The sequence below is a fragment of the Onychomys torridus genome, chromosome 2 (genome assembly GCF_903995425.1).
Source record: "Onychomys torridus chromosome 2, mOncTor1.1, whole genome shotgun sequence".
Taxonomy (NCBI): Eukaryota; Metazoa; Chordata; class Mammalia; order Rodentia; family Cricetidae; genus Onychomys; species Onychomys torridus.
Genome location: NC_050444.1, coordinates 685,009 through 710,940, shown reverse-complemented (window position 1 = coordinate 710,940; position 25,932 = coordinate 685,009). Strand labels below are relative to the sequence as shown.

General features: G+C 36.0%; 1 protein-coding gene across 1 annotated transcript in view; it reads right to left on the bottom strand.

The window, feature by feature from the left end:
- Positions 1-25,932, bottom strand: part of Sntg1 (syntrophin gamma 1) — an 826,637-nt gene that overhangs the window by 171,620 nt on the left and 629,085 nt on the right. The window contains exon 18 of the mRNA XM_036179958.1: positions 15,129-15,167. Coding sequence (XP_036035851.1) covers positions 15,129-15,167 — 39 coding nt within the window. The remainder of the gene's footprint in view (positions 1-15,128; positions 15,168-25,932) is intronic.

The following is a 25,932-nucleotide window of genomic DNA, read 5'->3' as shown; positions in this document are numbered from 1 at the left end:
CAATAAAGGTGCAAGTTAGACAGGAAGAGATTCTCTTGGGAAGCTACAGTGATATGGTAAGCTAAGGTTAGTTGGCAGCTATTGCTCTGATCTCTATAGCTAGCACCCCTGTATTTGGCTCTGTGTTACTTATTTAAAAGACTGTTTAGAAATTAATCTATACCTAGTATCCAAACATTTTTTACTATGTGTGTCTCTTGCATTAATCACTTGTGTTTCCCTCCAGGAATCAATGGGGGATGGATCACACACTTTGGATAACTAAACCATATTTAAATAAATAATAAAGGGAGGAGAAATCAGTGTTTGTCCTAGGCTCCCAGTTCCTAAAATTGTAAATACATTCTGCTATGAGTCTTGTGTTCTTTACTAATTTGTCTATATAAATGTAACTATTCTCTGGAAACTCATTTGGTTAGGGCATTTAGAGTTGGTATTGTTAATTCATGAGCTCAATAAAATGTTATAAACTATTCCATAGTATGGGGAAATATTGCTTAGGCCAACATACAAAGGTGAGACCAACAAGACCACCAGTGGTACTTAAGAAGAACTGATATTTAAAAAAAATAATGGCCACAAATCTAGCATACTAGTGCATGACTATAATACCAGCACTCAAGAGATGGAGGCAAAAGAGGAAAAATGTTCAAGGTAATCCTCAGCTAGAAAATGATTCCAGACTGATTTGAACTATATGAGAATCTGTCTCTAAATACATAAACAATCAAATAAATAAATAGGCAAATAATACAAGAGTAGGAAAACATTACTCACATATTCAAACTCTTTGTGCCTATTTGTACTCTGTGAAGAAAAAAAAAAAAAAAAACCTCTCTGACCTTTGAAAGTTCTCATATAAAGCCACAGCACCCTTGATGCAAGAGATAAAGAATGTGTAGCATGAATCTTAAACGGTCTTATTAATAAAAACAAACCCAGAGCCAGGGGTGAATGCTGAAAGATCAGAGAAGCAGAACAAGCCCCAGCTAATCTCACCTTACCACCTTCTCAGCTGATCTTGTTTTCTCAAACTGAAAGTCTCTGAGTCCTCATCCGAATGGATCTCAGCTGAACTGCTACTAAAAGTGTAAAAGCTTAAAAAGCTTCTAGTTCCTGGTCCTCTGCCTTACATACCTTTCTCTGCTTCCTGCCATCACTTCCTGGGATTAAAGGCATGTGCCTTTCCCAAGCAAGACATGAGCTCTCAAGTGCTGGGATTAAACTGCCTAACCTCTATGTTTAATACAGTGGCTGTTTTGTTCTCTGACCCCCAGATAAGTTTATCGGGGTATACAATATATCAACCACAAGAATGTTCTTATTTACTTCCTCTAGAAATATTTTCATTTCCATATTCCCTGAGAGTTAGTTCTGTAATTATTTTGCTTATTAAATAACTTTGTTCAGAGTGGAAAGGGTTCCTTTATCTGTAAAAGAAAAAACACCAACTCACTTACATAGGCAAAAACACCACAATAATATTTTTCTTGTTATCAATTCTAGCAGTGCAAGAAAACACACAATGATTTTGTTAAACATTGATGTGCCAATGAAGATTGCTTTATCCAGAAAAGCTCTCTTTTAAAATAAATGGAGAAATAAAGTGTTTTTGTTTGTTTATTTGTTTTTTTAAGACAAGCATGGAGCCCCCAGCTGGAGCAGGCCCTCTGGATAAGTGAGACAGTTGAATAGCTTGAACTGTTTGGGAGGCACCCAGGCAGTGGGACCCGGACCTGTCCTTAGTGCATGAGCTGGCTGTTTGGAACCTTGGGCTTACACAGGGACACTTTGCTCAGCCTGGAAGGAGGGGACTGGACCTGCCTGTACTGAATCCACCAGGTTTAAATGAATCCCCTGGGGAGTCTTGGCCCTGGAGGAGATGGGAATGGAGGGGAGGGGCTTGGGGGAAGGTTGGGGTGAGGCAGGAGGGGGGAGGACAGGGGAACCCATGGCTGATTTGTAAAACTAAAACACAAATATAATAAATAAAAAATAAATAAATAAAAGACACTTCAGAACCTCTACCCTAGCACTGAATTCTAAAAGGAATGCTGTATTGAGAGGAGGAAGGAAGTGTCTCAATAAATAAACTTCAAGGGAAAAGTGTTTTAAAAATGGGAGACAAGAAAAAATCCAACACAACAGCAAAACCTCTCTACTAAGAAGGAGGAATAATGAAAACAAATGATCAAACCAGTTAGAGAAACAGCCCACAAAATTACAGGAATTAGAAGGCATCAATAATCACAAAGGTAGCTGGACAGTGGTGACACATGCCTTTAATCCTAGCACTCAGGATGCAGAGTCAGAGGCAGGCAGATCTCTGTGAGATCAAGGCCAGCCTCTGTCTACAGAGCAAGTTCCAGGACAGCGAGAGCTGTTATATGGAAAACAAAAATACTACTACTACTACTATTACTACTACTACTACTATTACTACTACTAAAGTAATATTAATATTGATGATCATCTTCATCTCAATGGAAAATGACATTAGCTCATCAATAAAGATGCATACTATCAGCTGGGCAGTGGTGGCGCACGCCTTTAATCCCAGCACTCGGGGGCAAAGGCAGGTGGATCTCTGTGAGTTCGAGGCCAGCCTGCTCTACAAAGTGAGTTTCAGGAAAGGAAAGGTGCAAAGATACACAGAGAAACCCTATCTTGAAAAACAACAAACAAAAAAAAAAAAGAAAGAAAGAAAGAAAAAGATGCATACTATGTGGCTGAACTAAAATTCTATGAAAATAGTATCAGTTATCTCCAAGTAGTAATTTATGTTGGTTAGTTTTTTGTTAACTAGATATAATCTAGAGTTAGGTGGAAAAAGAAATCCTGAATTGAGAAAATACCTTTGTTGAATTGTCCTGTGGGCAAGTCTACAGGGTGAGGGGGGGGGCATTTTCTTGATTAATGATTGAAGGAGAAATCATCCTTCTATGAGTGGTAGTCCTGGCTTGTATGAAAAAGTAAGCTGAGCAAACCCAGTGGAGAATGTCAGTGAGCAGTGTCCTTTCACAGTCTAGTCTTCAGTTCCCTCCTGAGTTCCTGTCTTGACTACCCTAGCACAAAAATGTATCCTTTTGATTACACTCTAAATATAAAACAATCCAAGTTGCTTTTGATCATGCTATTTACTGAAGCAATAGAAATCCAATTAAGACAACATCTCGTTTATAAAGACACCTATACACTGAGAGTAATTTAAAAAATCTACCAAATAAAGGAAGGCTGGAAAGAATCATGTTTTCTCCATGCTGAATAGCTTTCATATTCTTGGGAGTATATATGTAGTCAGAGTGGGCATGGGAAAGTTATCAGTGTATTTACTCATTCTGGACCTTGCATACTATATACCTGTCTGACAAGATGTACCAACTGGTAAAATGGTGGCAAGGGGATTACAGGGGTAACTAACCATGTTCTATTTGGATGCAGATAAAATTCATTCCTTGTTCTGTGTATCTGATACCTGACTGGAGAGGTCACAGGCCATAAGGGTAACATACTCTTATCTTGATAAATGATCATGTTGTCAAATTCACTCGTAAATATTTGTTTATAACCTTAGACAGAGCTTCTTTCAACCTTGGTCAAATAGGCTTTTTTCCCCAGTGAACAGTGGTTAATGAAGAGACTCATGGTGCTGAGAGAAAAATACATGGGAATTACAGTAAGATATCAAATGAGACTCTAGTTCTCATTTGTTGCCTAACAAATAAATTGTGTATAATGGTAAAAAAATACATTTATTCTTTCTAACGTAATCTAAATACTTGAGGAATTTTGTTTGTTGTGTTTTTAGGACAGAATTGAAGATTCTTAAAATTGAACAAGCCAAGAGCACATGGCATAGGAACAACTTTGTTTCTATTAGTGTCTTCACACTTTCTTGAATTCCTTAGTTGGCCCTCAGATACCATTGGATGCTGTCCTTTGTAAACCTAATGCCAGGAACATGACTTCAATCAATAACTTTTGCTAAGAGAAGAGTCAACTCACAAAGAGATTAGCTGTACTCACACAATGTTTACATTGAATACTGTCAGTTACAAAATATGGTGATATTCAGGAGCAAGGGAGGTTGTACTGCAAAACAAACATGGTCTTTTTCAAGACTGAAATCTTATAGGAAAATCTTATACCAATGCTACCTCACTGAACAGAATGTCACAGTGTGTCTCTGATAATAGTTCCACTGTGATAACTTTACACTGATTCTGACTTCATTCCCCCTGAAGATTTCAAACATTGAACTCTGCCAGTTTCTGCTTACTCTGACTCAAAACGCCCTTCAGTGCTATTTTGCTCATTCCACCAGAGATGAACAGAGTTAATACATGACCAGAGTGAATGAGACAATAAACAGAAGTTCTTAATGTATGAGATGATAAAATGTTTCTTTAGAGCTGCCAGATACAGAGATAAAAGCCAGAAATCCTACTGTTCACCAAAGTGGGAACATTGAAAATGAAAAAAAAAGAAAAGAAGGAATAGAAAAACATTTGGAAATGTTTAAACATGCCTGAAGAAGTATGGCTCATGGAAATTCTGAATTGTGGACACAAACTGTCATTTGCAAATTGAAATGTTATATATCACTGAAATATTTTTTTTTCTTTCCCAGAACTTCAAGTCTGTAAGACGGTCAAATGTTTCTTCACAATTTACTTGTAGTCTGCAAAGAAATAAATTGTTTTGTTTTAAGCCCACATTTTCTGTAATTTAATTCTGATGAAGTTCCAAGACCAGATGACCTTGAATATAATGGTACAGTGTGCCTTGGTGTTTACAAACACTAAATTAACAATCTCAAAAAGGAAATAAGATATAAATTAACTATATTCTATATGATAATGCCCATGGCTGCTTAAATGCAAACCTAGTATTACACATTTTGTTATAATAAAGTATATTTATAAAACATCAATTTATTGCATAAACAATATCCATCTACTTAGAGTGATACATGTAATTTCCCATTTATAAATTATTTTCTTAAAAACTGATTCTCTGACTATTACCTTGCTGTCTGATTTTTTCTTTTATTCTTCTCTCATCCCTGTCACAGTGTCCTCTCCTTCCTTTCCTCTAAGTTTCTTCCCCTACCTTCTCCCTCCTTCAAATCTACTCCTCCTTCATTTCTCTTTAAAAAGGCCTCTCAGGTATATTCACCAAACATGCCCTAAAAAGATAAAGTAAGACTAGGCACAAAGCCTTGTATCAAGGCTGGACAAGACAACGCAGAAGGAGGATAAGTGTCCCAAGCACAGGCAAAAGAGTCAGAGACACCCCTACTCCCACTGTTGGAAGTCCCACAAGGACACCAAGCTACACAACCATAACATGTATGCAGAGGATCTAGCTCAGCCCAGTATAGGTTCCTTGTTTGCTGCTTCAGTCTCTGTGAGCCCTGTTTAATTGGTTCTGCAGGCCATGTTTTCATGGTATCCTAGACTCTCCTGCCTTCTACAATCCTTTCTCCCCTTTCTTGCAGATTCCCCTGAATCTGTGTAGTGTTTGGCTGTGGGTCTCTGCATCTGTTCCCACAAGCTGGTGGATGACAACTGTCTAATGACAATTGGGCTAACAATTCTGTGAGTATAGTAGACTATCATTATGAATCATTTCATTGACTATTTCACCTGGAAAGGCCTGTCTTCTAGATGTACTCCTCACAGAGAAATCATGAGCATTACTGGCAGGATACTAAAAGTAATACTTCCATAAATTTAATCTTCCTATCTAACATTACAGTCAGAGTTTGAAAATTATTGTTTTTTTTTTAATCTAATTTCTGTGTGCCTTTCCTGCTTTATGTACCTAAAGAGCAGCTGTAATAACTGCTTATTGTTTTATTTCTCTAGCTCTTGTTCCTTTAGCCTCTCCATGAACTAAATTCTGAGTCCAACTTACTTTTTCCTTTCAGTCACAGTTTGATGTGCAAATTCCATCACATAAACAACACACCCATACACCCAAAGATCGGCTTTGTGTAGGTGCCTAAGACTATTTTCTGAGACTTGGAGAGCCTGCCCACTTCACCTTCTTCCTAAGGCAGTTACACATTCTGTTTTGAAAGTCAAGTGAATGTAGAGGATAAGTCAGGTTTACATTACTAGGCATAATGAGTGCCTGTATTCAACGTCATAAGCCTAGCAAGGAGCATAATTCCAAGTTTTGTTTCTCATCTTTTAATCTCCCATTTCATTTCTATTGTCACATTCATTTCACCTGCATAGCTGAAGATGAGTCATTATTTTCTAATATACAGCCAACCATATACATATGGTTTGTGGAAAATGACAGAAGGAAATAGTGAATTCCCAGTCACTAGTTGAAGTTCAATGTTTTCTAATGAGAAACTCAAGGAGTTTGTATAAATTATGTATTTTTAACTCCTGATAATACTATATTACTCAAAATTTTACTAAGTCTATGGACATGTTTAAGGTACCACTTTGTGAGTTAAAAATATCTGAAGCTGCAGCTCATTATGGCTAAAAGATCTCCCTTCGGTTATCATGCTTCTAAACACTTTCTAAAAATCTTAAAGGGCATATAACAGAAAACAAAGACAACAGAAGGTATCAGTACAGGTTGTACTCTTATTACACCATGTTCAGAAATGTAAGGGTAATGTAGTAGTAAAAAGAAATATATGTGTGTGTATAAGTATGTATGTGTATATTATATGTATACTTGTTTATATATATGTACATATATACATATATATATATAATTACAGCTCCCTTCCCTCTTTTTTTTAAACTTTCACCCTTTCTCCAACTCCCTAATTTCACATTATGTTTTTAGGCTCAGAGGATCACATTGGTAGATGCTAAATATTCCTTAATTTTAGTATCGTCAAATTATAAGTTTGCTATTTTAAAGTTATTGCTTATGTATCAGACCTCAACTAATAAGAAATATTAACACATAAAGCAGGAATGAAATTACATAAAATCAGGAATGTAGGTGTGTTGGGACTAGTAGCACTGAATGTGGGGAAATATGCAAACAATTTGGTCAAGAAACAAATGAAATATTGCTGGGAAAACATAACTATGCAGTTTCCTTAGCATAAAACATATAACTACAATTAATTACCACAGATCCTCAACTCCAGCCAAAATCCTATATATTTCTAGGGGCAGTCTTTGGGGTTTCAAAGTGCCCTTGACATCACTGTTGTCTCTCACACTTTTGTTCCCTGCCTTGTGCTATGTGGATCATAGAATAGATATAAGATCTCAGCTACTGTTGTAGAATCACTCCTGCTGTTGCCATTCTTTCTGCCATGACTCTAACCCTCTGGAAATGTGATCCCTGATAAACTTATATTTTATGACTTTCTTGGTCATGGGGTCTCTTCAAAGTAATAAAAAAGATAAAAGATTAATGGTGTCCCACATTCTCTGTATGTTCCTTTTTTTGTGTTTTAAATATCTTTTTCATATTGTTTCTTTACTTAATTTAGTTTCTCTGTTTTATCTGTGAGTCCTGATATTCTGTTTCCTTCTGCTTAATTCATTCTACTTGTAAAGCTTTCCTTTGCACTTTCTAATTGCGTTCTTCAACTCCATCTTCATTGAACCATGAATATTCTTTAGTGTTTCTATCTTTATTGAATTCTGTTTTGTCTTGAATATTATTCATCATTTTTATCACTTTTATGTTTGTGCTTCCTTGAGCCCTATTCACATGTTTGTTATATTAAGTTCATTCTTCTTAATTTCATTTCTCTGTTGTGTCTTCTTTAAACTCCTTGAAATATTTTTATTTTTTTCACACAATATGCTTGTATTGTATGTTTTACCAACTCCCATCTCCTTCCACATCTTCCCCATCTTCCCCATCTCCTTAACTCTCTCTCTCTCTCTCTCTCTCTCTCTCTCTCTCTCTCTCTGTCTCTCTCTGTCTCTGTCTCTCTCTCCCTCTCTCCCTGTGTGCATTGTGTCTCTATGTGTGTGTCTTTGTGTATGTGTCTGTGTCTATCTGTGTGTGTCTGTGTGTATGCTCACTCTGTGCTACCACTTGCTGCCTTTTGCTATCCTTTCCTTCTTACTCTCCAATGCTTCAAAGAAACAAAAATAAACAAAACCCCCAAATGCCACAAAAGTACAAAAACAAATTTCACAACATACAATCAAGAGACCAGTGAGCAAAGCAAAATAAAACAAAACAAAATGTCCACAAAAATACCATTGAGTTCATTTTGTCTTGTCCAACTTCTTCTAAACTTGAAGTCTACCCAACTCAAAATATGATTAAAACACCAACTGACAGTCAAATGGAGAAATTAGATGTTCCCTTTGCCAGACTATCAGTTCCAAATAGCCTTTGGTTATAGGAGGAACACAGTGTCCACTTTCCCTTCCTAGTACTAAGAAACTGCATGAGTTAAACAAGTACAGGTCTTGTGTGCATAAATACAGTTTCTATGAATTCATTTGTGCATCAGTACTGTTGTGTCTGAAAGAAACAATTTCTTCAGAGTAGTCCATGACCTCAAGCTCTTACAGTCTTTCTGCCTCATTTTCTGCATCAATCCTTAAGCCTTGAGTAGAGGGATTTGATGACATCCTCCTATTTATAACTTAGTGCTCCAAAGTCTCTCAGTGTCTACACATTATCCAATTGTGGGTCTCTGAGTTAATTCTGATAAACTACAATAAGAAATTCTCTAATGGTTGATTGATAAAGTGACAAATTTATATAAGAATGTGTACCATTGAGTCATTTTATTGCTGTTCCTTTACCTGAATAATAGTAATTGATTTTCTTCTAAGCACATGATCCATCTAGTCTCAGGTTGGTGGCCATTTTTGCAGTGTCATGTAGGGTGTCTAGTCATCTGATCACCAGACTAGGTCAGATCAGGCTTTCTCTCGACCATTGCCAGCAGACCACAGAGGGTATATCATTGTGGATTTCTGGGGACCTCTTGAGCACTCTGCCTATTCCTGTTCTCATGTGGTCTTCATTTATCATGGTCTGTTATTCCTTGTTCTCCCTTTCTGTTCTTGATCCAGCTGGGATCTCCTGCTCCCCTAAGCTTTCTTTCCCTCAAATCTTGGCCTCTATTACTTCCACTATTGTCCAGGTTGTTCATGTAGATCTCATCCATTTCTCTGTCATTGGGTGATCCTTGGGTCTTTCCTAAGGTCCCGTTTTCTAGGTAGCCTCCCTAGAGTTGTGTAGCAGTCTAGTCATCTTTGTTTTACATCTAGTATCCTCCTATGAGTGAGTACATACCATGTTTGTCTTTCTGAGTCTGGGTTACCTCTCTCAGGATGATTTTTTCTAGATCCATCCATTTGCCTGCAAACCTCATGATGTCATTGTTTTTCTCTGCTGAGTAGTACTCCATTGTGTATATGTACCATATTTTCTTTATCCATTCTTCAGTAGAAGGGCATCTAGGTTGTTTCCAGGTTCTGACTATTACAAACAAAGCTGATACAAACATAGCTGAGCAAATGCCCTTGTGGTATGATTGAGCATTCCTTGGGTATATGCCCAAGAGTGCTACAGCTGGGTCTTGGGGGAGATGTATTCCCAATTTTCTAAGGAAGCACCATATTGATTTCCAAAGTGGCTGTACAAGCTGGCATTTCCACCAGCAGTGGAGGATAGTTCCCCTTGCTCCACATCCTCTCCAGCATAAGCTGTCTTCTGTGCTTTTGATCTTAGCCATTCTGATAGGTGTAAGGTAGTATTTCAGAGTCATTTTGATTTGCATTTCCCAGATAATTAGGGATGTTGAGCAATTCCTTAAATGTCTTTCAGCCATTTGAACTTCCTCTGTTGAGAATTCTCTGTTTAGTTATATAGCCCATTTCTTAATTGGACTGTTGGGCCTTTTGATGTCTAATTTCTTGAGTTCTTTATGTATTCTGGATATCAGCCCTCTGTCAGATGTGGTGTTATTTCAAATTTCTTATACTGATATTTGTGTTTTAATTTTACATATCAGCCATGGGTTCCCCTGTCCTCCCCCCTCCCACCCCTGCCCCAGCCTGGCCCTCAGCCCCTACCCTCCATTCCCATCTCCTCCAGGTCCAAGACACCCCTGGGTTTCAGCTCAACCTGGTAGATTCAGTACAGTCAGGTCCAGTCCCCTCCTTCCACGCTGAGTAAAGTGTCCCTGCATAAGCCCAAGGTTCTAAACAGCAAGCTCATGCACTAAGGACAGGTCTGGGTCCCACTGCCTGGACGCCTCCCAAATAGTTCAAGATATTCAGTTGGCTCACTTATCCAAAGGGCCTGATCTAGTTGGGGGCTCCACAGCTTTTGGTTCATAATTCATGTGTTTCCAAACATTTGGCTATTTGTCCCTATGCTTTTCCAATCTTGGTCTCAACAATTCACACTGTTACAGTCCCTCCTCTTTCTTGACAACTGGACTCCTGGAGCTCCACCTGGGGCCTGGCCATAGATCTCTGCATCCACTTCCATCAGTTATTGGATGAGAGTTCCAGCATGACAGTTAGGGTGTTTGGCCATCGGATCACCAGACTAGGTCAGATTAGGCTTTCTCTCAACCATTGCCAGTAATCTACAGTGGATATATCATTGTGGATTTCTGGGGACCTCTCTAGCACTTTGCTTCTTCCTGGTCTCATGTGGTCTTCATTTATCATGGTCTGTTATTCCTTGTTCTCCCTTTCTGTTCTTGATCCAGCTGGGATCTTCTGCTCCCCTAAGCTCTCTTTCCCTTGAACCTTGCCCTTCATTACTCCCACTGTTGTCCAGGCTGTTCGTGTAGATCTCATCCATTTCTCTGTCATTGGGTGATCTCTATGTCTTTCTTAGGGTCCTGTTTTTTAGGTATCCTCCTTGGAGTTGTTGAGTAGCAGTCTAGTTATCTTTGTTTTACATCTAGTATCCTCCTATGAGTGAGTACATACCATGTTTGTCCATGAGTCTGGGTTACCTCACTCAGGATGATTTTTTCTAGATCTATCCATTTGCCTGCAAATCTCATGATGTCATTGTTTTTCTCTGCTGAGTAGTACTCCATTGTGTATATGTACCATATTTTCTTTATCCATTCTTCAGTTGAAGGGTATCTAGGTAGTTTCCAGGTTCTAGCTATTAAAACAATGCTGATATGAACATAGCTGAGCAAATTCCCTTGTGGTATGATTGAGCATTCCTTGGGTATATGCCCAAGAGTGCTACAGCTGGGTCTTTGGGGAGATGGATTCCCAATTTTCTAAGGAAGCGCCATATTGATTTCCAAAGTGGCTGTACAAGCTTGCATTCCCACCAGCAGTGGAGGAGAGTTCCCCTTGCTCCACATCCTCTCCAGCATAAGCTGTCTTCTCTGTTTTTGATCTTAGCTATTCTGACAGGTGTAATCTCAGAGTCATTTTGATTTGCATTTCCCAGGTAATTAGGGATGTTGAGCAATTCCTTAAATGTCTTTCATCCATTTGAGCTTCCTCTGTTGAGAATTCTCTGTTTAGTTCTATAGCTCATTTCTTAATTGGTCTGTTGGGCCTTTTGATGTCTAATTTCTTGAGTTCTTTATGTATTCCGGATATCAGCCCTCTGTCAGATGTGGGGTTGGTGAAGACCTTTTACCATTTTGTAGGCTGTCACTTTGTTGACTGTGTCCTTTGCTCTACAAAAGCTTCTCAGTTTCAACAGGTCCCATTGATTGACTGTTTCTGTCAGTGTCTGTGCTACTGGTGTTAAATTTAGAAAGTGTTCTCCTGTGCCAATGGGTTCAAGACTACTTCCTACTTTCTCTTCTATCAGGTTCAGAATAACTGGATTTATGTTGAGGTCTTTGATCCACTTGGACATAAGTTTTGTGCACAGTGACAGATATGGATCTATTTGCAGCCTTCTACATGTTGACATCCAATTATGCCAGCACTATTTTCTGAAGATGTTTTCTTTTTTCCATTGTACAGTTTTCGTAAAATTTACCTTGAATTAAATTGGTACACTGATGTCCCCCTGTCTTTATTCAAAAGAGCTTATTGAGAGGTTAGAGAATTCTTTGAGAATTGGAAGCTATGGAAAGTAATTAAATCATTGGACACTACTTCCTCAAAGTCAATCAATGTAGTTGTCCTTGGGTATTAATTAGTTCTTCTGACAGAGCTATTACAGAAAAGCAAGGCTCATCTATTCCTCACTCATAATCCTGCTTTTGAAATGACATTATCTATCACCATATCATATATACCTTGATCTTTTTCAAATTCATATTCTTTTTATTATTGTAACATATTCATATCTATACATGTATATATATGGATATATATATACATGCATATATATATACATACATACATACATGCATACACACACACACACACACACACACACACACACATATATATATATATATATATATATATATATGAATGCAGATCTATAGTCTCCTCAGTTGCTTTAATATTACCTGTATATATTATGTATATGATCTCAGGACTGATCACTTTACATTTGATAACCACTTGAGGGGGCTTTTTCTGGGAAAGAACATTTCTCCATTTCTTAGAATTTCCCGGTTATCCTCAATTCTTTGTCCTTTTAGTGTTATCAAGAGTGTATGGTGTATGTCAGATCTCTGTGGACATACAGAATGTTCCAAGACAGGAGCTATTTCATGCTATTTTCTTTATAAACAGCTAATGAGCTAGTCTTGGCCAAACCATTACTAATAGCATAGTTTATACTAAAAAATAAAATTATGTTGTTCATAGAACAAATTATGTTTAAGAATTTAGCAATTCTATTGCACTACATCCTTAGTCATCAGGAAAATGCAAATCAAAACAACTCTGAGAAACCATCTTACACTTGTCAGAAGGCTATCAAAAACATACTAATGACAACTGATGTTGAACAGGATGTGGAGCAAGGGCACCAATCCTCCACTCTTGGTGGGAGCGCAAACTTGTACAGCCACTTTGGAAACCACTATGGCAACTTCTCAGAAAACTGGGAATCAATCTACATCAAGACTCAATGATATCACTCTTGGGCATACAAGCATGGAATGCTTAATCATACCACAAGAACACTTGCTCAACTATGTTCATAGCAGCATTATTCATAAGAGCCAGAACCTGGAAATAACCTAGATGTCATTCAACTAAAGAATGGATAAAGAAAATGTGGCACATATGTACATTACTTAGCTGTAAAAAAACAAAACAAAACAAAACAAAACAAAACAATGACATCATGATATTTGCAGGCAAAAGAATAGAACTAGAAAATATCATCCTGAGTGAGGTTATCCCGACTCAGAAAGACAAACATAGTTATTTACTCACTCATAAGTGGATATTAGATGTAAAGCAAAAGACAACAAGATTATAATCCAACAAAACTGCTAACAAAGGGAACCCTAAGACGGACACATGGATCATGCTGGGAAGGGGAAATAGATGAGATCTCTGGAGTAAATGAAGGATGAGGAGGGGCAACTGAGGAGAGATGATAGGGGATGAGAACATGAGGGAACAGGATGGTTGAACTGGGGGAGGAATGAAGTGGGAGAGCAATGATAGAGATATTTTGATAGAGAGAGATGTCATGGGGTTAGGGAGAAATCTGGTGCTTGGAAAATTCCCAGTAATTCACAAGGATGACTCCAGCTTAGACTACCAGCAATAGTGGAGGGTAGGGACCTGGCCTACCAGGGTAATGAGGTTGCAGATTACCCTAATTGTCATCCTAGAGCCTTCATACAGTAACTGATAGAATCAGATGCAGAGATCCACAGCTAAATACCAGGCCAAGCTCTGGGAATCCAATTGAAGAGATGGAGGAGGGATTTTATGAACAAGGGTGGTCAAGACCATGATGGGGAAATCTACAGAGACAACTTAACCAAGCTCATTGGAACTCACGAAATTTAGGCATATAGCTATGAAGACTGCATGGAACTGGACTAGTCCCTTTGTAAGTGGGAGGCAGCTGTGTAGCTTTGTCTGGTTGAGGGGCCCCTGGAAGTAGGATGAGGATCTATCCCTGGTGCATGAGCTGGCTTTTTGGAGCCCATTACCTATGGTGGGATGCCTTGCTCACTCTTGATGTGGGGGTATGGGGTGGGAGCTTGGTCCTACTTAACTGAATGTAGCAGGATTTGCCCATGGGAGGCTTTACTCTTTTGGAGGGGATGGGGGGTAGGTTGTGGGGAAGTGTAGGGAGGAGGGGGAGGGAGAATAAGAGGGTGATCTGTGGTTGGTAAGTAAAAAAAAAATTAAAAAATTCTTAAAAAATAAAAGAACTTAGCAATTCTCATGATAATAGGGTATTTATTAAAGATATCGATTTAATATTTAATATTCAAAATAAACTTAAAAACTAATTATTGTTTTATAAAAATAGTGCATATCAGAAAACAGACTCTTTACAAGTTTTGCAAGTAAAATATAGTTAAAACCTTTTAACCTATAAAGAGTGATGAATGCTTAGAGTGTGAAGGATGACTATAAATCAAAGTTGATAGTAAGAACAATGAGTTTATTATCCTTTTGGATCAATATGACATTATTTTCATTCTATTCATTAATTTAAACTTGTCTGAAAGTCTGTTAACATATTAGATACTGAGATCAATTTAAAGAATGTCTTTAAACATTAAGATATACTAGACACAAGAGAGGAGGTTCAGCAGTTAGAGCAGTTGCTCTTCCAGAGGAGCAGGATTCAGTTCCCAGCACCCATATGGCACTAATACAGTTCTTAAAATCCCATTCTAGGGCTTTCACACCCACTTCTTGTCTCTGAATGTACTCCATGCACTGGAACATATATAGGCAAAATGCATGAAATATTTTTGACTTAAGATATACTAAAGCTATCTTATAGAACTACTAGATCAAGTTCTTCAGAATTGTACACAAATCAATATAAGTATTTTTGCAAAAGTGGTTTTTGTCCTATATTATTACATACCATTAAAATCTACTTCAAATGTATTCAGTAAGCAGATATATTAAATTAATGTCCTGAATTAATTTCCCTGAAGATGACTTATAGTTCTAATTATTTTTATATAAGAAGCAGATGGCACCAAGATTATCTTCTATAAAAGACACATTGAAAAAGAAGTGTGATTCAATTTTTCAAGTATTACTTGATCTTACCTGCTGGTTTACAGGGAAATTTCTGTTGATTTTTTTGATCTGCAATGATAAATTAATCAACAAATCAATGAGAATTAAAATGATAAATTTTCCCTGAATATTTCTGATGATCTAATTATAAAAGTAATTTTATATGATCCAGGTGTTGTGCTGTACATCTTTAAATCCAGCATTCATGAGGCAGAGGCAGATTGATCTCTATGAGTTAAAGGTTAACCTATTTTGCACAATGAGTTCCAGAACAGCCAAGCCAAGTTCAAAAACATGTGGGTTATGCTATACTAAAAAAGTACCTCAGCATTCTAAAATTGATACACATAAACCATTTTAATTGGAAGTCATGCATAATTTCATATATAAAGATTTTGAAAAATTACTAGTAATTTTTATTTATAAGTAATGAACCTGAGAAAGGTAGGCTTACATTATACTATGAAATCATAGGACAGCCAATTTACTTTAATATTAGAGACAATATAGAAGATATAGTATAACATATGTATTTTCAGTCAGCATCTAAAACAGAGTAATTTTTACTTTAAAAATTTAATGAATTATATTGAAAAATATAAAATCCTCAGAGACATCTCATCTCAAGTAATGCATGGAAATACACTTGAAAAATCAAAGGATATTAGATGACCAAAGGTGACAAACATAAGCAACAGTATACACTCTAATTAAATCCAGAATTCCCCAACAGATTTATGAAGAAATTTCAATATCAGGTTTATATGGTATACATTTGTATTAAACTAAATATTGATTATATGTAGTATAGTTTATGCACTTAATATGTGCTATTTTTTTTTTTTACTTTTTAAACTCCCTTTAATTATCCAGTAAACATGAACTATGCAATATACCTTTAGGCACAAAGTTATAAAAATTATCAAAATCTCCTCCAACAGTACACATTGACTTCCTAGTAATTGTCGCTTAAAATGTAAAACTGAAAGAAAATTTTAAATGAATATATTTTAAGGAAGTTTTGAAAAGGTTTATAAAGAAACTCTGTTCTTACTCTATTGTTATAACATTAGGCTGAACCCACTAGCCTCATCTCACACACTATGGTATCTCCTACATACTCCCAAACTTACAGTTTCTTTCCCCACAATGATTATAAGTTAGAAATGCAGACAGATCTGACTGCTAAACATCACATACCAGAAATCTCACTGAACATTTAACTATACCTTGATTTATTTTCTTTTTAGAATCAATTATAGAAATGGACTAATATTTTATGTTGAGCTTTTTGTCCTTAATAGTGCACTATAAAGTTTCATAATTTGATTATTTAAGTCTGGAAAATATTCTGAAAAACCTTATTTGGAAATGAGTATTGGCCATGTATACAGGCACGACAATCCAGGAAGCAGTGGTTATAGAGCACATGCTGAACACAGGAAGGTTGTTCTACCCCAGGGCTTGGAAACATTACTCACATAAACCTAGCCCCAAACACACACACACACATACACACACACACATACACACACACACACATACACACACACACACACACACACACACACACCACATGCATGTGAAATGCACACATATACACATGAACACCCACAGAACACATATATTAACCCAACTGAAACATAAAAGTATATTTGTTCAGATTTAACATCTAGTTATGATAAATGCACCCATAAGACTAGTGAGAAAAAGGACCAATAAATTGATAAATGTCAAAATTACAATAAAACATCATACTTAGTAGTGAAAGATTGAAACTCCACTATACTAGGGACTAAGACAATCTGGAAAGGTTACTTAAAAATGATTCCACTATAATATCATAAATGAAAATAAAGTTCTTAGAGAGTATCATCAAAAATAAAGGAATCATAAAATGCAGCTATTCAATGTCATCAAAAGAAGTTAATGAAAATGTAAAGAAATACAACACCAGTTTTTAGCAGTTGACTTTTATTACTTTCTATTTAAGGATCAGTATCTTAACAATAATTATATTAATTCAATGAAATTTTATTATGTACTTTTTCTTTTGGAAGAAATAGAGAAACTCTCAGGCTGGATTTAGCAAGTCTTAGAGCAAAGTCTGGCTATGTTCCTCTCCACTGAAAAATAACACAAAAGAAAAAGTGTCCTTGAATTTACATGGAATCTAAAATGACCACAACCACACAAGTAATATGAAAAGAGAATTTATTTATATCCTCTCTAAGTTCTTCCAGTGATGTTTGACAGCATTCATTTTATTGTTTTTTTTTCTTTTTGATAAGGTATCCTCTAATTATTGATGATATTATAGGTGCAATTGCTCTTCATTTCACATTTCCAGAATCCCAGGCACTGATTTCAAATTCACTACAAAACATTATCAAAGCCACTGGATATACACCCATGACTAAGCATGCAGACAAATGGAAGATTGTCTAGCATATCTCCTAATATCTGTGAAACATGTGTCCTCAGGAAGTTGCTGAGTTCATTCATGTATATTGAAAACTGGAGAATGAATTTGGATCACCCCTTTTATGTGCAAAAAACAGATAAAAATTAATTCAAGCTTTAAATATAAACACCCAAATTAGCAAATTCTATCAGAATGCATATAATTGAACATATAATTGAGGTCCTACAGGAAAATGAAAAGTAGTGGGAAGACATGATGTTGCTGATAACTTACCAAGTGGATCAAGCTATTAATCCACAGAGGTAAAGGTAACCATACTGCAGCTTTCCACAGAGAAAGCACAACAAACCACAGCTACATTAAATGTTGCATGCATAGAGGTTCCAAAGAAAGAAAATGTTGAATGGATTTTAATTCACTCACCTTTGCATTTTCAAACTTTGTAAAAATTCACACAAAAAAAAATGAGGTTGATGAATGGATCTGCATGGTATTTAAGTGGATAAGATGTACCTGATCTACAAGGAGTATTTATTCATGAACATTACAAAGATGATCATTGAAGATAAGCATTGTTCCAAATCTCAATAGCATGCATGGCCAATATTTCTTTAATTAAAATATAGTTGCATCACTTCCTCTTCCTTCATCTTATTTCATCTACCTCAGATTCGTGATTTTGTTTTTACTTATTATTGTTAAACACATACAGAAACCACTCAGCAGCAACAACAACAAACATATTGAGTATCTTTAGTACTGTTTGTATGCATATGATTTAAGGAGGTTCATTTCTTGGGAAGACTAATTCTCTCTCTCAATAGTCATTAATTGTCTATAGTACATGATGACTTGGGGTTCTGTAAGATTACATTAATATTAATTGATATCATTATTTGGGTCTTGTTTAGGAAGCAATGTTGTTAAGATTTTATGAGTATAGCTTTTATGTCATAGGAGGGAGCACAATCTCATGGAAAACTTCCTCTCCTTCTGGCTCTTACAAATCCTTCTAGCTACTTTTTCATGATGTGGCCTGAGACTTACAAGCAGATGCTATATTGTAGATTTACCAATTGGGTTGGGGCCATAGTTAGTTGTCCTCTGCAACCGTGGTTCTCTGTAGAGATTTTCTGCTGAAGAAAACCAATTCTATGGTACAGAGTAAGACTTGTTAGGACACAGAGATAACATTACTCCAGATACAAATTTATCTTAACATAAATTATATCAGTCTGTGGGATTTCTGATGTGCTACCCATGCTATTGCTTCTGCTAACCCTCTACTTTTTCCTAAGTAAAGAACAGAAAAATGATTTGATTTTGTTTTTGTTGTTGCTTTTAGTTTATTACTTTAAGAGCCTATAGTTAAGCTCAGTATTCTTCCAGTGATTTCTTATGGTAAAAAGATATAAAAACACCCAGGTCTGCATAAAAATACAAAGGTTTCTTTTACACATGTAAGATATAACAATAAACATATGTACATAGATAAATGTGATATTTGACTGAACTTTCATACGTCTTATTTTTCTTGGTTTGGGAAGGTTTTAGTAGTATCTATTTCAATTATCACCTTCATGATTACTACACACACACACATACACACATTCTCATCAATATACATTCATAATATACAAATATATATTCACAACACTCATATACATATTCACACTCACATATACTCACATATATCCACTCATACAAACTCATAAAACATTCACCTATGCTTATATACTCATATACTCACATACAATCACAAAATCTCTGTCATACACACTTCCACACTGACTCCCACAAACACCCATGCACATACTCACACATACACACTCAGACTCACACTGAAGCACAAGAGTTTGATTAATAGCTGGAGTGGGTAGCCATTTCAGCTTTGACCTGGAAGTTCCAACCCGCATTGAGGCTTCGGTAACAGTCACGCCTACAAGGCAGGGCTGAGAAAGGATGCTGAAGACCTAGGATCCAGATGCACTGGCTCTCTTAGTTCCTGGACCCTGGACGATGGAGGCAGACTGAGCAGAGTTCTCCATAGAACACCGCTGGACTTCATTATACATTTGCCAGAACCTGCAACATATCTATCCCTTCATTTGTAGGTTACCCTACAAAATAAACCTTCCTTTTAACTATGTGGAGTGGCCTTAATGATTATACCAATAAATAGCCTAAAAGTAGGCTGTAACCTCCCAAATAACCTGTTCAGAAATTCACCTTTAACGCACTCATCTTTGCTGCTTTCACAAACATCAAGAATACAGACATACAGGGAAAATAGATGGTTATGCTGAAGGTTATTTTATATAATTTCCAAACATGTTACAAATAATCCTAAATCTTAGCATAAAAATACCAAGCACCTATAGAAGAATTGAAACAGAGAAGCTGCCCTAATGTGTATGGTACCTAAGCATAGTGCTGTCACAATGGGTACTAAAAAATGTCATTAAAAGATTTATGTTTGGTGAAAATGAAGTAGGAAACAGAATAACAGGTAGTGCATTTCAACTGGGGAAAAGGGAGTCAGGTCAACACATAGGGAGGAAGGACAAATGGCATCAAGGTAGTTTAAGACTCCAAGGAATCATATTATTTTGTAATTACCTAAAATTATATACTACACACACATAGCTTAAAAACAATTGAACCTCTGAGATTGACAATATTTCCCACAAGAACCATAGACTAACAAAAACTTGAGCACCAGCAATGAGAAACCTCTTTTTGAAGAGTTCATCAGGACAGTATAAGTGATTACCAAAACAATATAAGTTATCCAGGTATCCTTTAGTTGCCTTTCAGAAGTTGAATGGTCTCTATTGCTGAAGATGCCATACACATTGGACACATGACTCCAATGAATGAGCTGAGTCTAACATGAAAGCTTTTTTCTTATGATGCAACATATATTGTTCCAGAAAATATTGTGCAAGGTGACAAGGATGGAAGCAATTAAATGGGCCTACACAGCTGCAACACTGATGAACTATAATAATCATCTGCATGACAAGACATGTATAAAGGTACTAGAATTGACACTGAGTTGTCTATAGAAAACAACTAATTGGACTCACATCTCACTTAACAAAAAAAAAAAAAATCAAGCCTTGTATTAGAAATCTAGCCACCCTTCTGGGGCTAGTAAGGTCATAGATCTTAGGAGAGGATCTATTATCACCACTTTTCTAGATCATCATAATTTCTCAATATATTCTATATTTTATCTTTATACCCACAGATGTAACTAATACTCATCATCAAAGAAGCATCTCTTTACAGCAAATGGGAACCATTGGATTAAACCACAATTGGATACAACACAGAGATTAATAAGTTAATCCCAAAGGATACATCTACATCATAGTTCCTGCATCTATGCCATACGAAACATATGGAAGAGGGAAAAGAAGGATGATAAAGGCCAAAATACAGAAAGTCTTCTGTGAAACAGCCTCTCCTAGAAATGACTGCATAAACAAGACCAAATCAGACATGTTGACATGGAATGGGGAAGATCTAATGGGGTTTCACCCCTAGATGAAAAAAACTACAGGAACTATTGGCTTCTGGGATAAGGAGAATTAGTTTCTCCTACATAGCAATCAGTCTTGAAATCCTACACACAGAGACAACAAAATGGACTCAGCAGCTTCTATTTATATATGTTTATATATCTGAGTATGTGTGTCTGTGGAACAAACTAAATCAGAGAAAAAGAGGCTAACAACTGGAGAGTGGAGGCCACGGGTAGGATTTGAAGGAGGATAATTGAGAGGGGATAGAGGGAGGAAAAGGAAGGGGGACTGATGTTATTCAATATCAATGAAAAATGTTTAAAAATTAACTCTCAGTCTTAGGTGAGAAAAATAACCTGAACTTTTTTGAACTATGGTGTAGCATACTAAATAACAGAAGAATGGTAACTTTTGCATGATAACTTGGGACTGAGCACATTTACTCCCTACTCATATGTCCTTAGCTTTACAATCCCATTTTAGAGCAAAGGATATGTGAAATGCATGCAGGCAAGTAACCAGCAGATCTAAAAGATCTTTTGTAAAGCAAGGTGGAACTTTCTGACCTTACGCCTAATTATACCAACTTTCCAAATTGCCACACAGAGGCTTATGTTAAGTATAAATGTTTGGTTAATGGCTCAGATTTATTACTAGGTAGCTCTTACATCTAAATTAACCTCTTTCTATTAATGTATGCATTGCCATGTAGCCTGTGGCTTACTGGTTCCCTGGCACCTTGCTCCTTGGGTGACTTGGCTGACATCTGCCCTGACTCTGCCCTCCTTCATCTCCATTTTCAGTTTAATTGTACTGGCTAACCTTATTCTGCTGCATCATTGGCCAAACTGCTGTATTATCAACATATATTTATATCATACAGAATCTCATATCAATCTTTCTCATAAGTTCCATATGATCTTTTATCTCTCTGATCAGCATATATTGTTAGTTTCTCTTCAGTGCTATGCCAGTCATCATATAGAATTCATATGAGGATCACTTTCTCTATATGCTATTTCCTGCCATTGTGATCACACTGTGAGTCATGTGTAAGTGGAGCCCCAGTTATTAGGAGATTGCTGCGACCAGTGTATAGAGGGAGGCCCCTGTGCTGTGCTTATTGTTTAGAGACTGATGAGCTATATGCAATTTGACTGACTGACCAGAAAGAGAGGCAAAAAGATAAGTTAGGCCTGATCAAGTGTCCAATATTCCATAAACCTGTCAATTTCCAGTATAAAAACTTGCTTAAAAACAGCAAAACTTTAATTTCTGGTGTTGGCTTACATTAGATACGTTGGTCTAATTTATTAAAGCACCTTCTGACAAAGTTTCAAAAATAAAGAATAAAGATATTACTGCGGTTCTTTGCATACAATGTAACAACCTAACTCACTCTTGCTTTTGTCTCACCTAAGTGACTACCAGCAGTTACTTGATTTCACTTGACATAAGGCATTTTTTTAGCTGACACCTACATGTCTGACAGTCACAGAGAATAACACATTAGCTATAAGTTATATCTAAAGATACAAATGTGTTCATGATGACAAAAAGGAAGAATTTAAGTGATAACTATGCCTGTCAGAACCTCATTCTGCACCCTCTGATCATAGCCATCATGAGGTTCATCTTCAAGGAAACCTGCTTTCCAGGAGGCTTTATTCTGACCAAACTTTAAATTCACCCACAAGGCTGTTGCTTCAACAAAAGGCCGTCTATTTACTTTTATGTTAGCTTTCCCCAACCAATATCTTTATGGAGAATAATGTTTTATTTCTCCAACTTGTATTTGTGATTCCTAAAGGGATCTGCCCATCTATCTGAAGGCTTATATTATCCATGGCTTACCTTAGCAAGGCATTTTTCTGTATTAAAGAAGGTGGTAGTTATTGAATCACCTTTCAGTCACTATTCAGAAATATTATTCAATTTATTTATTCCACCATAGGTGCTAGCATGGAATGAATACTAGCTCCTTTCCTAAACCTCTATGGATTATCAAGGAATTGTATTCTGAAGAATGTAATGTGAGTTTCTGGGAAATCTTACTTTCCATTAAAGAAGTGAAGGCAGATAAGTTCAGCTGTATTCATCCCTTTTCTTTGTACCCTGAACACTGAAGTGTGGCTTTGAATTATTACAGTCCAGCTGTGGCATGACCACAAGGGAGCAAAGATGAGATAATAAGATGTACTATAAGGTACAATCTCAAAAGTATACTATAAAATTTATATAGTTTAAAGTATACTATATAAATCTATACTATATATACAAACAACACTATAAAGATAGTGGAAGTAAATAGCACATGTCAATGCAAGACAAGTTCTTGAAGGCATTCCAGAACCACTGAGACAGTCAGCAGCAACTGTACTTTAGAATCTTTGTCAGAAAGAAAGACAAAAAGGTCTTCTCAGTCAATACACAAGATTTTACTCATTTTAAATACAGATCATATTGTTTATTCATTGTATATATATATATATATATATATATATATATATATATATATATATATATAAGTTTACATATATATGTGTAAAACCATATTTCATATAGCAAAGACAATATAAGTGACTAGTTTTTTTTTATAGAATTGTAGTGTTTTTTCTAAAATATGACATTTCCTAATGTTTTATATTCTATTACTAACAGTAACTTTCCTCACATTCATTGGTTTGAATGAATTAGTAATAATCTTAGAGTATCCCAAATCCATCAGTGTTGTATTAAGGAAAATAAATTGTAAGTACTTTCCATTGGAGTAATTTTACATAGGGCAGCCCCAACTTTAAATTCTATACTTCTCTCTTCCTACATCTTCCATTGCCTCTCCTTCTTTCCTCTCTACAATCTGTGTTGTGAGTCTGGGTGCTCCATGGATGATGCCTGTCCCTGTCCCTGTTTCTGACCCTAACAAAGGTGTTTCACTCTGTATGTACTGGATGGCACACAAAGCATCACAGGGTGAAGGAATCTCCTTTACAGAAATCTCTAACAGAGTTTTACAAGGGATTAAGTTACTAATGCCAACTGACCCAGATAATAAACAAGAAAATGTTAACAAATAAGACAACTGTTGTTTCTATCATTTATGATGCATATTTATTATATAAAGTTGCTTTTCAACTTATTTGTCACTTTCAGCAAATGACTACATTAGCATGCATATAATAACTTAATGCTGTCTGGGTTGGAGCATGGAAGAGTACATTACTGAATACTACCTCTTAGACTCTAAAAGCTGATTTCATGGGAAGTGTAAGACAATTAAGTTTGATTACTACATTGTTCTCCAAAAGGTAAGTTAAACAAACAGCTGAGTACACAGTGGGATAGCAGTCTTAGTCTTAGATACTAAAGGTGTGTTATTGACTCTGGCTGTGAGGTACAGCAAAAGTTCCAGTCTCTTAGAATGCAAGCAATACTTTCATAATGCACTGACACACTCAAAACCCAGAAATTAGTGACTTGCTATTAATAATGTCAAAGATTTGGATAGAATCCAGACCTGCTAGATTCTTGCTTATAAGATTCTAGGTCAATCAAATTTGTCTAACTTTTGTACACTAAAACCTTTAAAATTTATGCTACACTTCATGAATTGCCTTGTCTTATTAAACAAGGATACCAAGTAAATAAAGATTATGAATGCTATTATCTCATGAGGAAATATTTAATGCCATAAATCTAGTAAGAATATGTAGTTTAAATGATAATACATCCTTAAGAAAAGTATTCTTTGAAATACTCACTTGTAAGCATGTAAATACATTTATCTGAGCCAATATCAGTCAAAATGTCTGTATTTACTGATACTTATTTTTGTAACTGGACCCATTATTTTTCCCTTCTACTCAGATACATGCTCTTACTGATCTTGCTCCATTCTTGCTCACTGATCATCTGTCATCTACACTCACAGTTCAGTTATCATTGGATCTTTTGTAACATCCTGAAGTACCTACACACAGCCTCTCATAATGCTTCATTCCATGAAACAGAAATTGCAACCACATTTGTGTACTTAATTGATTCACATCTCTCTTCTTCAGTTGACTTCTTACACCACAAGGTAAGATTTTTGCTCAGTATTGTATCCTAGTTAGTTCTTATCAAATTCATGCAGTGGGTCCCTAGAAAAAGCATGAATGCATAATAGGTTATAAAAAGTCAGAAAGCCAAACATGATGTCAAATTATATTAATACATTAATTAATGTATATATATACTTAAATGAAATTTTATCTTAGACATTATTATTTTTATAGAAAAAAATCCACACATGAAATAAAGAGTTCCTACATACCACACAAATAGTTTTCTTTATCTCTAGAACACCATGTATTTGTTTACTATAGTCTAGTGAACACAGTTGTGAATCAATGGTAATGTACTACAGTTGACCAAAATTCATATGGTATTTTCATTATGTGGATTATCCAAATACCTGTTTATTTTAAGGAACACTTCCAGAGAACATATATTACCATGTCTCTTCCAATTCTAGTTATTTAGCAAATATTCTCAAAATGATTTGTTTGTGAAGATTTTCAGTCCCTGTGAGTCATGGATCCAGTAATTCCAGAATGCCCATCAATTAAGATCTGTGTTATGCTTTCTCATACAAAAACATAGATTACAGATTTTAATAGACATCCATGTAGTCAAGATGTTACTTTTATCAGATCTTACATGAACAGGATTACAACTTTCACTGCTGCTATCCTTGCTCACTTTCTTGACTGTTGTCTCTGAAATCTCACTACTAGACACTACTAAAGTTTCTGCTTTCCAACCTAGACTTTGAGAAAGATTTCAATATATAGTAAGAAACTAAATAATGAAAGAAATTATATTTTTATTATCTGTG